Source organism: Sinocyclocheilus grahami, unplaced genomic scaffold, assembly GCF_001515645.1.
Source record: "Sinocyclocheilus grahami isolate Dianchi unplaced genomic scaffold, SAMN03320097.WGS_v1.1 scaffold95.1, whole genome shotgun sequence".
Classification (NCBI taxonomy): Eukaryota; Metazoa; Chordata; class Actinopteri; order Cypriniformes; family Cyprinidae; genus Sinocyclocheilus; species Sinocyclocheilus grahami.
In genome coordinates, this window is record NW_015505274.1 from 1,854,691 (window position 1) to 1,868,320 (window position 13,630).

The following is a 13,630-nucleotide window of genomic DNA, read 5'->3' on the forward strand; positions in this document are numbered from 1 at the left end:
GGAGCTGAACTCTGCAGGACTGCGGCTCTCTAGGACCGAACTTGCCTACCTGTGCTAGATGAACAGACAGACAGATGGACTGATGCATTATTAAAATCATACCATGTTTATGGCAATGGTTTTCTCCCAGTCATTTTCATTGAGGATCCCTGCATTGTTGTACATAATGTCAATGTGGCCAAACCGGTCCACAATTTTCTGAAAAACTCCTGTAAAGAAAATCTCATCATTTCATCTTTTCCAGACAAATAAAAAAGACTAATAATAATACAAATTATAATACACATAAAAATCTTTAAATACCTGTAAATTCCTCCTTAGATGAGACATCCGCTAGATAAAATTCAACCCTGTCTGGTCCATATTGCGTGCAATCACGTGATTCTGATGACGCGCGAAATGCAGCTGGAGGGCAGGAAGTGATTTTTCTCCATAGAAATCACTAACAAAACTCAAAATGCCTGTGTTTTGCATTGTTTATGGATGCTCAAATCGACCAAACTGAGAAACTACAAGGAGCTTTTATCGTGTACGAAATGTGTTGTTCATAAGGGGGAAAAAATCAATGAGCATCCATAAACAATGCAAAACACAGGCATTTTGAGTTTTGTTAGTGATTTCTATGGAGAAAAATCACTTCCTGCCCTCCAGCTGCATTTCGCGCGTCATCAGAATCACGTGATTGCACGCAATATGGACCAGACAGGGTTGAATTTTATCTAGCGGATGTCTCATCTAAGGAGGAATTTACAGGTATTTAAAGATTTTTATGTGTATTATAATTTGTATTATTATTAGTCTTTTTTATTTGTCTGGAAAAGATGAAATGATGAGATTTTCTTTACAGGAGTTTTTCAGAAAATTGTGGACCGGTTTGGCCACATTGACATTATGTACAACAATGCAGGGATCCTCAATGAAAATGACTGGGAGAAAACCATTGCCATAAACATGGTATGATTTTAATAATGCATCAGTCCATCTGTCTGTCTGTTCATCTAGCACAGGTAGGCAAGTTCGGTCCTAGAGAGCCGCAGTCCTGCAGAGTTCAGCTCCAACCCTGAAAACAAAACTCACCTGCCTATAGCCTTAGTAATCCTGAAGACATTGATTAGCTTGTTCAGGTGTGTTTGATTAGGGTTGGAGCTGAACTCTGCAGGACTGCGGCTCTCTAGGACCGAACTTGCCTACCTGTGCTAGATGAACAGACAGACAGATGGACTGATGCATTATTAAAATCATACCATGTTTATGGCAATGGTTTTCTCCCAGTCATTTTCATTGAGGATCCCTGCATTGTTGTACATAATGTCAATGTGGCCAAACCGGTCCACAATTTTCTGAAAAACTCCTGTAAAGAAAATCTCATCATTTCATCTTTTCCAGACAAATAAAAAAGACTAATAATAATACAAATTATAATACACATAAAAATCTTTAAATACCTGTAAATTCCTCCTTAGATGAGACATCCGCTAGATAAAATTCAACCCTGTCTGGTCCATATTGCGTGCAATCACGTGATTCTGATGACGCGCGAAATGCAGCTGGAGGGCAGGAAGTGATTTTTCTCCATAGAAATCACTAACAAAACTCAAAATGCCTGTGTTTTGCATTGTTTATGGATGCTCAAATCGACCAAACTGAGAAACTACAAGGAGCTTTTATCGTGTACGAAATGTGTTGTTCATAAGGGGGAAAAAATCAAGAAATTGGTTGAAAAACACAGGGAAAAGTGGCTTGTAAACCTGCGTCTGCGGTCGGGAGGAGCGGAGCCGGATAATGCTCCTGTGTGCAAATGGTTAATATAAGATATAAGAATATATTAAGATATTAATAAAGAAATATATAAATAGATACAGGGTGACAGTCAGAATTCACTGAATGCTAAACGCCACACATAGACACAATGTAAATAATATATTATTGGCAGTTCTGAGAGCTTCATATCACGGAATCGTGAGATTGCGATAAATTGAAGTGAGTGACAGCTTTTTAGTGATTAGCTTTATATGAAAGCTCTATTTGCTCACTTTCCAGGCTATAATCGATTCAGAATTTAAATAAAAGTTGTTTTAGGTGCTGCTAACAGGACCAACAGCCACATACCCTGTAACTTACATGCAGCACAGTTTCAGGAGTGACATATTCCACATCCCTCATATAAATACGGGATTCACTTTCGAAATAGTTGCTTAGCCTATATCCACCGCCTCAATGGCAGGCAAGTATTTCAGTTTAATTTAAAAATCGCTCCTCTACAAAATATATGGATCACGTCCAACATATGTTGTGATTATACCTTTCTCTTGTAATAGTGTGGTGGTTGAAGAGAGATCCCCTCATATGATTGTAAAGTGTGTTGTGTGTACAGCAATACAATGAAAGTGCTATATCGAAAAAATGCCTCATGCTAAAAAAAAAGTACAGTGGACTTTCCTCCATCTCATCCGTTCTGTTTTTTTTGTCACTCCTTAAACTTTGCTGCATGTACAGTATATTAACCATTTGCACACACGAGCATTATCCGGCTCCACTCCTCCCGGACGCAGGTTTACAAGCCACTTTTTCCTACGTTTTTCAGTCAATTTCTTGACGTTTTCCCCCTTATGAACAACACATTTTCGTACACGATAAAAGCTCCTTGTGGTTTCTCGGTTTGGCCAATTTGAGCATCCATAAACAACACAAAACACAGCCATTTTGAGTTTCTGCTAGCGATTCCTACGGAGAAAAATCACTTCCTGCCCTCCAGCTGCATTTCGCACGTCATCAGTGACGTCATGTGCAAACAACCTATTCTTCGGCAAGAGTGGAAATGTAATTGCTGATATCAAAAATAACAATTGTTACTAGTAGAAATCTAATTCCTGATATCAAGAATGAACATTTTAACTAGTAAAAATAGAATTGTTGATGTCAAGAATTCATATCCTGAGAATGAATAAAAGTCAAAACGGCTTGCCATAAGCCTTCAACTCTTTTCCCAATGGTTCATTCACGTCAATGAAGGCCACCTGTAATCAAAATGAATCTGTAGTCTGATGGGCACTGATAGTTACCACTTACAGCAGAAGCCCTATTTATATAGCAGAAAAAAATGGTCTTTTGGTTTTCATGTGTTTTGCATTTGTGCCTTGAATGTTTGATGTCTTGAGGTGATCATAATGCAAAATCAGAACTTTTCACTCACTTCAATTTATCGCAATCTCACGATTCTGTGATATGAAGCTCTCAGAACTGCCAATAATATATTATTTACATTGTGTCTATGTGTGGCGTTTAGCATTCAGTGAATTCTGACTGTGTCACCCTGTATCTATTTATATATTTCTTTATTAATATATTATTATATCTTATATTAACCATTTGCACACACGAGCATTATCCGGCTCCACTCCTCCCGGACGCAGGTTTACAAGCCACTTTTTCCTACGTTTTTCAGTCAATTTCTTGACGTTTTCCCCCTTATGAACAACACATTTTCGTACACGATAAAAGCTCCTTGTGGTTTCTCGGTTTGGCCAATTTGAGCATCCATAAACAACACAAAACACAGCCATTTTGAGTTTCTGCTAGCGATTCCTACGGAGAAAAATCACTTCCTGCCCTCCAGCTGCATTTCGCACGTCATCAGTGACGTCATGTGCAAACAACCTATTCTTCGGCAAGAGTGGAAATGTAATTGCTGATATCAAAAATAACAATTGTTACTAGTAGAAATCTAATTCCTGATATCAAGAATGAACATTTTAACTAGTAAAAATAGAATTGTTGATGTCAAGAATTCATATCCTGAGAATGAATAAAAGTCAAAACGGCTTGCCATAAGCCTTCAACTCTTTTCCCAATGGTTCATTCACGTCAATGAAGGCCACCTGTAATCAAAATGAATCTGTAGTCTGATGGGCACTGATAGTTACCACTTACAGCAGAAGCCCTATTTATATAGCAGAAAAAAATGGTCTTTTGGTTTTCATGTGTTTTGCATTTGTGCCTTGAATGTTTGATGTCTTGAGGTGATCATAATGCAAAATCAGAACTTTTTGTGCATTCAAAGAAATGGCTTCATTTACTTGTGCTTATATTTTAAGACTATAAATGTAACTTTAATATGAAGTCCTGGAGATCTAATGTCTTTAGAGTGTAGAGTTGATTTCTTAGCCATCATGAATTCTGACATAGTACTGCCTCAGGAATGTGTTTTGACAGCTTATGTGACATAATTTACATATAAACCATCTACAAGCAACTGCCTATTCAAATCTTATATTTATTTTTATAGGCAGCAATTGTGCTAACAGAGCAGTTTTGATAGAGCCATTTATGTCCTAGGTTTTGTTATAGCCTACTGTTTGAAGATCACATTAAAACTTTCTGTCTTCAATTTATTTTTGCCACTTTTAAAATGCCACCTTTACCCTAACCAAACACAGGCTTAAAATATGAAACCTAAAATATGAAAATACATCAAATCTGCATAGAGCATGCTTGCAATGAGACATATGGTACGTAAAGAACCGCTGAATCAGTTTTTAATTCGGGCTCTTTGAATCGAACTGTTCGAAAGAACCGATTCGATATATGACTCGTGGTTCACTAGCGCTCGCGCCACGGCACGCACAAGACTCGCGCCAAAACGAATTCGTCGCCATAAACAAAAATGTTGTGTCACTGAAGACTTAATATAAAGTTAAACCACAGACACGCCTTAAATTACTAAATAAGTGCTTCTTATTCACATCATTGACGTCGTTTTGTACTGGTAAGCACAGTTTTATTCGCACATGAATGACCTTTTACTATTAGCAAGATCAATTTAGCAGATAGTAAAAACCCCAGCTTGAGTAACGTTATTACATACGAAATCATCATATAAGCCTTTTACTTAATAGTTCAACAATACTTATGGTTTTGAGCTGAATTAAGAGAGTGAGAACAAGACAGAAAAGGTCATTAATTCGCATGGAGTCGACACAAACACTCAAAACTAAATATTGATGAGAAACCAGACCCCCTGATGCCACTGATAACTGGTAGACATATACACGTTTATGAATGATTTGGAAATGAATAATTTGACAATGAGTTATTGTTTCACTTTTGCACAATACTAATGTTAAACCTCTCAGCCAGTGATTTGTCAAGATGCGGAGGAATGAAAACCAGAGACCAGCCACAGGTAAGTCAGGATTTGGTGTCTATAATATGAATTCTTATGTTACTTGGTTGGAAATGCACGACAGAAAATAAAATCTACATCTACTCTCTAAATAATCTAGCTAAGTAGTTGCAATTTAATATATTTATTATTTTCAGAGAGGTCCCTGTACATAAATTTGCCTAATCAGTCAAAATAATGGAACTGCTTATGTGCTAATACAACACTTTGCTGCAGTTAAAAGTGTTATTCAGGTTGCTGGAGCCTGAAATCAAAGAAGAGTTTTGTCTTTCTGCAGGCAGTCTCTCCGTGCCTCTATTTAATCAAAGGAAGAGGAGCAGGCTGCCTTTGATGTCTAATCCTTCAGAGAGTGAGCTCTTCACTACCAGCCACTACAATGAGACAAAAACCTCCTCCTCTTCCTCCTCTGCTCTTCCTAGTATGTATTTCCACTGCACCAGTCTCGTATCTAATGCTGATGCAGCACTTTGTGCTACATTGTTCAGATGGCAGATATTCACTTTCCAGTTGATCATCATTATGTTACACTGTAATAATTTTTCAGCTAAGGTATGAACTCTAAAGCTAATTACAAGGATGTATGCAGGCAAAGCTGATAATGTCATTTTCTGTTTTTCATCAATTATGTTTTATTTTCAAATATAACCCTAGGATTCTCTTTAGTTTTAGGTCAGAGTGGTCAGTGGAACCAGCAAACCTATCTTTCATCACAGCAAGCCAGCATGAGATCTGCTCCTTCACCTGGTGTGGAGAGACGAGGATATGCACCTTTACCTCACCCAAAAAAACCTGCCTATGTCTGGTACTCAACTGATGCTAAGAAATAATGACTATATACCCAGAAAGGTCTTGAAGCTGCTGTGTCCGAATCTGTGCTCTATTTCTTCATAAACGCAGGATTGTATTTTAGAGCAAAGATCTAAAACCGTAAAGCAAGCATATAGCCAAAAATATCGAATTAAAATTGGTACTTTGTGTAAAAAAAAAAAAGAGCACCTGAGCCTTAAGAATCACTTATTATAGTATTTAAGTAATCTTAGGTAACACTTTAAAGGAATAGTTCATAAAAAAATGGAAATTTGGTGAAAATGTACTCATCCTCAGGCCATCCAAAATTTGGAGAAATTTAGCATTACGTCACTTGCTCACCAATGGACTATCTACAAATGAATGGGTGCCGTCAAAATGAGAGACAAAACAGCTGATAAAAACATAACAATAATCCACAAGTAATCCACACGACTCTAGTCCATCAATTAACACCTTGTGAAGCAAAAAGCAGTTTTTTGTAAGAAACAAATCCATCATTATCAATTTTGGACACTCATTCTGACGGCACCCATTCACTGCAGAGTATACATTGGTGAGCAAGTGATGTAATGCTAAATTTCTCTAAATCTGTTCCGATGAAGAAACAAACTCATCTACATTAGTTAACATGAACTAACAATGAAAAAAATACTTGTAAATCATTTATTAATCTTAGCTCATGGACATTTCAACATATTCTAATATATTAAAGAAATGTGAAAAAAAATCATACAAAAAGTTCTGTTAATATTATTTAATGGACTAGTGCTAACATGAACGTACAATGAACAACTGTATTTTTATTAACTGACATTAACAACGATTAATATACAACAAATGTATCGCTCATCGTTAGTTAAATTTAGGTAATGCATGTTAACTAATGGGACCTTATTGTGAAGTGTAACCTAAACTTAAAGAACATTGTCAAGTTGATTAACTTACACTCAATAATATTAAGTTGAATAAAACTGCTTGTTTAGACGTTTTACCGCATAATGCACATTTTTAGTTATCCTGAAAAGCATTTGTGACATAATATTTTGTATTTGTCACCATTTTACCTCCAGGTCACAGACAGGGCAACAGAGGCCTCCAGTGAGACAGGATTCGATGCCAGCAGTTGGATCCCAGCTTCATGGCGACTTTCCAAGGAGCAGCTCTGGTGCGCTCAGCCAGCCCAGATGGTCCAGCAGCATCCAGAATCAACAGTCATTTAACAGGCCGACAAATTCCCCCAGACTTCCGTACTCTTCCCAGCAGTGTACCCCCACAGCAGGAAGCACTCAGGGCCCTGGAGCTCAGAGTCACAGCGGAAAGTGGAACTTCAGACCTGTTGGACAATCAGCCAGTGGAATGTGGGCAAAAGAAAAGATGGACACCTTAAGTGTCCGGACCACCCCTCAGCAACAGGTGTGTGTCATTTCATTTACAAGTCTAAAGTGGCGGTCACATTCAACATATTAAAAAATCCAAAATGTAAAAATGCACAGTCTATTCCACTTTCCTGCAATGCTGCAAACCTGTACTGCTTTTTTCCGAATATGTTCTGCCTCTCAGTATAAAATGTTGTTTTATTTGTTCAGCTAACATTTCTGATTTACTCTCTCTCCTGGATAGAAGCCCCCTCGAGAGACATCACTGCATGTTATTACTGCTGTTATTGAGGGCATGAAGCACTGGAGTCAGTACAAGAGCAGAGTACCAATGCTGTTTGAGATGTTTGGTGAGGAGACTATCACACACATGCGTTCCCCTTGATTTGAGTCTGTGTCTAACAGCTCTGTCTCTCTGCACAGCTACACTGGACTCTGCAGTTACAGTTGGAGAACACGGAGCAAAGAAATTTCTCATGAGGCATAGTAAAGAGATGGTCCAGTGCCTTTACTATGAAAATGTGAGTCTGAGAATACTGGTTCTCTTCCAGAGGTGCATCTTTTCTTCTTCCATGTAACGCAATACACTACCATTCAAAAGTTTGGGGTCAGTAAGGATGCATTAAATTGAATTAAAAAACGACAATAAAGGTGTTTATAATGTTACCAACATTTTTTTTTCAAATAAATGCTGTTTTTTTAATCATCAAATGTCTTTCTAGTCATCAAAGAATCCTGAAAAAAATGTATTACAGTTTATACAAAAATATTAAGCAGCACAACTGTTTTCAACATTGATAATAAGAAATGTCTCTTGAGCACCAAATCGGCATATTTGAATAATTTCTGAAGGATCACGTGACACTGAAGACTGGAGTAATGACTGCTGAAAATTCAGCTTTTCCATCACAGGAATAAGTTGCATTTTAAAATACAATACGATTCAAATATGTGACGATTCAAATCGGTTGAGATGCTAAACAAATCGCGATTCATTTAGGGGTAGGAGTTTATATGAATGTATGTCTGAGGGGAACTTATTGTCTTTCGATGGTATTTTTTATTTCCTCTTGCCTCTGTATAATGCATATCAGGGCTCCAGACTCATTCTTCCCACTGGTCGCTCTTTTGCAACTAACTTTCTCAGCTGGCCGCACGAGCACATGATTTGGTCGCAATATTTTTTTCATTTTTTTTTTGTGCTACAACATGGGATTATTCATTGCATGCTGATGAACTTTTATCATAGTTTATAGTTATATGGAAATTAAAGTTGTTAACATTCAACCCATTCTTTATCATCAGTAGTATTATTTGTGATTTGAATTTTGTGAATGGGAGTTTCTTTTGCTGTGTTAAGCCGCGGGCTTCGGATGCTTTCACTTTCAAATTCGCGATCTTGTCACTGTTTTGCTTACATACATCTACACACCTTTAATTTTTTAAGACTAAAACAAAAGATGGATTCATTGTTATTCATAATCAAAAAGCACAACAACAATAAATCAGTAAGATACAATGACAAACTAGCTTACAAAACGTTTATTAACAAAAACGAATAAGATGAGGCATGGCACACACCACATGCTGTATTATATACCGACTAATAAATTACAGAACGTTTAGCAAACACTGAGGAATCAAATAAATAAATAAATAAAAGAGAGCCTCCATAGCTTAAGGTAAACAGCAAAGATAAGTTTTTCAAAAATGAAAACAAAAAGAAAAGTAAAACTAACGGTGACAGTGCTTGCATGTCAGTGCTTTGCATAACAAATGAAAATAATAGAAGCAATCAAAACCAACAAAAGAGCAATAATATGCAAGTGCTATATTAGTATATTATTATAGTGTTATATTTCAATTTCACAAAGAAACGTACAGTATTTTGTCTAAGCAATAATAAAAGGACACATTTAATTTATAATTTGTCTTAAATCTAATTTTGTTAAAAAAAATCGTGAATCGATTCGAATCGTGAAATCAAAATCGTGAATCGAATCGAATCGTGAGTTGAGTGAATCGTTACATCCCTAGTAGTGTATATTTTTAAAAATATTTTGCATTAACTATATTTTATATTTCCAAGTTCCATGAAGTTAATATGAAGATGATTTAAATGAATAATTCTCCCAAAAATTATAATTCTGTCATTATTTACTTATATACACTATTCATGTTGTTCCAAATCCGTATGACTTTCTTTTTCTCACAGAACACAGATGTTTTGGAGAATGTTCACATTGTTCTCTTCCATAAAATTAAAATTAATAGTTACCATTGCTGTCAAACTCCAAAAATGAAAAAAATTTAATAAAAGTGGCCTGTACCACTTGTACTCATACCTACAGTATTACTGTAGGTGGCAGTAATTTCCCCCCAAAAATATATATTTTAAAATATTTTTTTAAAATATGGAAGTAGTTGGTTTGTGTCAGATATGACATTACATATACAGATCTTAAGAAACAAAGAAACAAGATGCTGTCACTGGGTTATGAATTACACCTACTTATTCTCAATAGCGCATTTTCTATTTATCAAATAAGATAACGCATAATGACTGCACACTGTTATGTGATGTTGGCAATGGTTTAGACAACATAAACCTTGATGTCTTTGTGTATTTGTTCTTCAGGATCAGACACTGCCCAGACTGATCAGAGGTCAGGTGCATCGCTGCGTTGGAAACTATGACAGAGAAAAGGATATAATGACTTGTGTGTCAGTCCGAGCTGCTTCACTGTCAGAGCAAAAGAATGCCCTGGAGGCTGTGAGAGCGTCAGATGCAGAGATGAGGGATGTGGTGCTGGCTTTCAGTGAAATGTGATGTGGATCGAGTGAGTAACAGGAGAAAGATTAAACTAGCACAGACTTATACTGAAGTTAGGGTTGGTTTTGGTTTAGTTGTGAAGTAGTTAAGGAATGACCCATAATGGTCAGTGAATGTAAAACAGTTTTAAATCTGTGATCTGTATCTGTAGATTTTGATTCACGTTGCAGATTAGATGCATTTGTAATTTAGATTTATTTTAATTAATATGCATTTAAAATATTTTAGTTCTATTTTACATACATATATAATATCAAATTATAATTTATATGCATTTAAAATGTTCTAGTTCTAATTTATATGCATATATAATCTTGAGTTATAATTTAGATGCATATAATTTTATTTCCTATGCAACTATGCATACATAATTTAAATTTGTGACAATATATTTATTAATTCAAATTTGTATGCATCATATTTGAGTTCTAAATTCTACGTTATTATATTGTTAATTGGTGCATTAAAAAAAAAATTGTATTCCATTCCCAAACTTGGGAAATATTTTTTTAAAGATTTGTTGGTGTCTTCATTCAAAAGCCATCAATTTGCTAAGCTTATGAAATGCTTTATTACAAAGAAGAAACACATAACAGCAATTTGTTAGGGATTTCAAAGGTTAAACACAATGATGAGGTAACATCGCAAAATATATCTTTCAAAAGGGAACCAAACATCAGGATGCCGTTACAGAATTATTTACAACCAAAACATCACAGCGGGAAACCCACAGCACTAATCTACAAGATCTAAGATCTACCAGTGGTCAGACTTTACATACATGATTCATAAACAGAACTCAAGAATTCAAGTTGCCATTACTGTCAAGGCAATCAGAGGACGCCAGTGTACTCCTGCATAAACACGTTTAAAGGGCCTGTTATGTTTGACATCTCATGCCAGTTTAAAGTTGTGCTCTGTCCTCTGTTGTTGTAAGCACAACTATATCATCATAGAATTTGGTGTTAAATCTACAAAGAGAGCAGTTGAGTGCCAATGCCTGTAGCCAGTCTGAACACATAATACACAAATGAATCATCACAACAGCAAAAGTGAGCCAAGTGCAATATGGAATGATCCAAGTAGAAGCTTTAGCTTCACCGTATTGCTGTACCAAAAGTAAATGCATTAGCACATTAGCTTAATAGTTACAGCAAATTTCCCAAAGAAATACATAAATCTGTCATGACAAATCAGGACTGAATTGGTTGTCCTGTCTTGTTCAATGACTTGCTTATTTAGCTTTCATCATTTTTGCAACACTTTCAAAACAAAACAGGCCATCAGCTTTCAAGAAGCGCCAACATTTTAAAACTAATCATCATTAAAGATGGAGACATAGAGAAATAATCATACAATGTTAATCCAACAAGAAAGCATTTACAAAATGTTTTAGAAGTAGATTACCTGATAAAAGGTACTTAAGTCTTCTTAATGGTCAAAAGGCACAAGTTGGTTAGAAGTTGGTATTTTCCAGAACATAGTGTCTCACTGTTAACTAAGCCCAACTTTAACTAAGAACAGCCTGATTTGAGGAATCCTGAATAATTCAGTACTAGTAGGTGTTAAGGTAAAGAACGTGAAAAGAGACTTCACAACATATGCTGTTCACTCAGTTTGGGAAAACAAATGATTTACTTGTGGGATCATTTCACTTTCACATACAGTTGAGAAAAGTCCATGCTTGTGGTCCATCCCTGGCAGTCTGAAGCAACGGCCTGGTCCGCACTGTAAATACAGTTCCTTGATGGCCCTCACGAGGTTATGAGAAACAAAATGAAGAAAATTCAGACAGATGCCTGTGAATTAAAAACTTGTACGGAGGATTAAAAGGTCTCTTTTTACTTAAGCCACAGTGTTGGTCCTTGAATAGGTATTATATCAGGTGATAACACTTTCCGACTGATTTATTGAGTTTTAGTTCAGTTTCTCTTGATGAACTTGATGAAACGGTTCCTTTAAACCTGTTGGATCCATTAAAGGAAGTCCATTTAAAAAGAGCCTACCATTTATTTTTGTTATCCTTTCATTGCATGCTGATAAGTCTCAGTAAAATATTATTGGACATTTTTGGAAACTCGATTTTCATTTAATTTGCTATTTTTGGTTTTGATCCTTGCAAACAAAATTTCAAAAATACTAATTTGCACCATGGTCCATTATCCGTTATTTTCAGTAGTTAGTCCTTAGAGGTCTTCAATCAAGAACAAAGCTTGAAAAAAAATTGGAGAGAAAGACCAAAATCCATATAATCCTTTTCAAATGAATTTTTCACCTGACAGGTTGACTGTGACGGAAAAAAGACCTTATTGAATTAAGGAAAAACCCAATGAGAATAGAGGGGATGAAGGGTTTTGTCTTCAAGACATCATTGCCAACCATGGCAAATGATGCTGAGACTTTAGAGTCTGTCCGACCTCAAATGGATCACTTTATAGTTATGATGGCTGAGCAGGTTGAATATCGTTGGTGGTGCTCTATAAAAGAGTGGGCAATGGGGTGGGTGACAGCTGCTCCTTGGGGGCGTACTTAGCGAAAAAGGGCAGGAAGAGGGTGAGCATGACACCTACGATAGCCAGCATGTAGCCCCATCCTATCTGACACTCCCCGGCGTAGTAGATGTCAGAGTCTCCGCAGAAAGATTTGACCAGGCTGGAGTTGAGACCGAAGGGGTAAACCAGTAAACCAGATGCCATAATGACCACTAGAGCAGAGAAACAGAGGAAGCAAATGAATTATTGGTGCATTTGAGAGAAGTACACAGTGGAAGAGAAGTACAATGACATTTAGGTGTAAATAACACCACAAGACAATAACAAAACATGGCTAAGTGTTAGCTTTGAATTGTACTTTGATTTTAAAAGTTTCAGTCAAAACTGTCATTTTGAAGTACACATAAAATATATACATTTTTATGGAATCTTAACACATTTACATTTTGAACATATGGGAATTAGGGCATATTCAATATGAAACATTTATTAATTACATCAAAATGATATACTGCAGACCCCATAAGATCAACTAAGTGGTTTTAATATGATTAACAACTAAGTGGTTGATTATTGTCAGACAATTTTGTCTTGTTTATTATAAACAAGTAATTATTAAAATAAAACGTTAAATGAATGAATTAATAAATTAAACATGCATCAATCAATTGTTGTTCAAAAATTAAAAGGCTCATAAAATGAATAAAATAAAAACCCATTTTACCAGAATTATTAAAGAAGCAATTTCTAAAATTATAAGTTATACCTTTTAATGATACTGAGATATTTTATGATTGCCTATATTTAAATGTTTATAAATTGTGTTGCCTTTATTTTTTTTTAAGTTTGGTTGTAAACAAAATAATTCCATCCACCCAAATTCATTATTTTTGGCTATAATAGACCCCTTTCACAGATACTGATGCCATTTTTCCAC

At 35.8% G+C, this 13,630-nt stretch overlaps 2 protein-coding genes across 4 annotated transcripts in view; one reads left to right on the forward strand and one right to left on the reverse strand.

Moving 5' to 3' along the window:
- Positions 1-4,620: 4,620 nt before the first annotated feature.
- On the forward strand, positions 4,621-11,122 carry LOC107587734 (spermatogenesis-associated protein 22). 3 transcript variants are annotated; one of them, XM_016275617.1, is made up of 9 exons: positions 4,621-4,765; positions 5,133-5,182; positions 5,460-5,600; positions 5,846-5,984; positions 7,063-7,405; positions 7,613-7,718; positions 7,792-7,889; positions 10,007-10,208; positions 10,867-11,122. In XM_016275617.1, the coding sequence occupies exons 2-8, from the start codon at positions 5,149-5,151 to the stop codon at positions 10,196-10,198; spliced, it is 1,053 nt and encodes a 350-aa protein (XP_016131103.1). In that variant the 5' UTR covers positions 4,621-4,765; positions 5,133-5,148; the 3' UTR covers positions 10,199-10,208; positions 10,867-11,122. The 3 variants fall into 3 exon arrangements, with proteins under 3 accessions (XP_016131103.1, XP_016131102.1, XP_016131104.1); XM_016275616.1 differs by lacking the exon at positions 10,867-11,122 and having other exon boundaries at positions 10,007-10,387; XM_016275618.1 differs by lacking the exons at positions 4,621-4,765; positions 10,867-11,122 and having other exon boundaries at positions 5,135-5,175; positions 5,442-5,600; positions 10,007-10,387.
- A 1,462-nt stretch (positions 11,123-12,584) lies between these two features.
- LOC107587678 (transmembrane protein 211-like) overlaps positions 12,585-13,630 on the reverse strand; it is a 207,229-nt gene continuing 206,183 nt past the window's right edge. The window contains exon 4 of the mRNA XM_016275548.1: positions 12,585-12,905. Within this exon, the coding sequence (XP_016131034.1) occupies positions 12,679-12,905 (227 nt within the window). The 3' untranslated portion in view covers positions 12,585-12,678. The remainder of the gene's footprint in view (positions 12,906-13,630) is intronic.

Bases quoted from the DNA above. Each gene is read 5' to 3' on its own strand.
- LOC107587734 (XM_016275617.1), top strand. From the start codon at position 5,149: ATGCGGAGGAATGAAAACCAGAGACCAGCCACAG. The intron at 5,601-5,845 runs GTATGTATTTCC...GATTCTCTTTAG, and splicing joins TTCCTCCTCTGCTCTTCCTA to TTTTAGGTCAGAGTGGTCAG. The intron at 7,719-7,791 runs GTGAGGAGACTA...CTCTCTGCACAG, and splicing joins AATGCTGTTTGAGATGTTTG to CTACACTGGACTCTGCAGTT.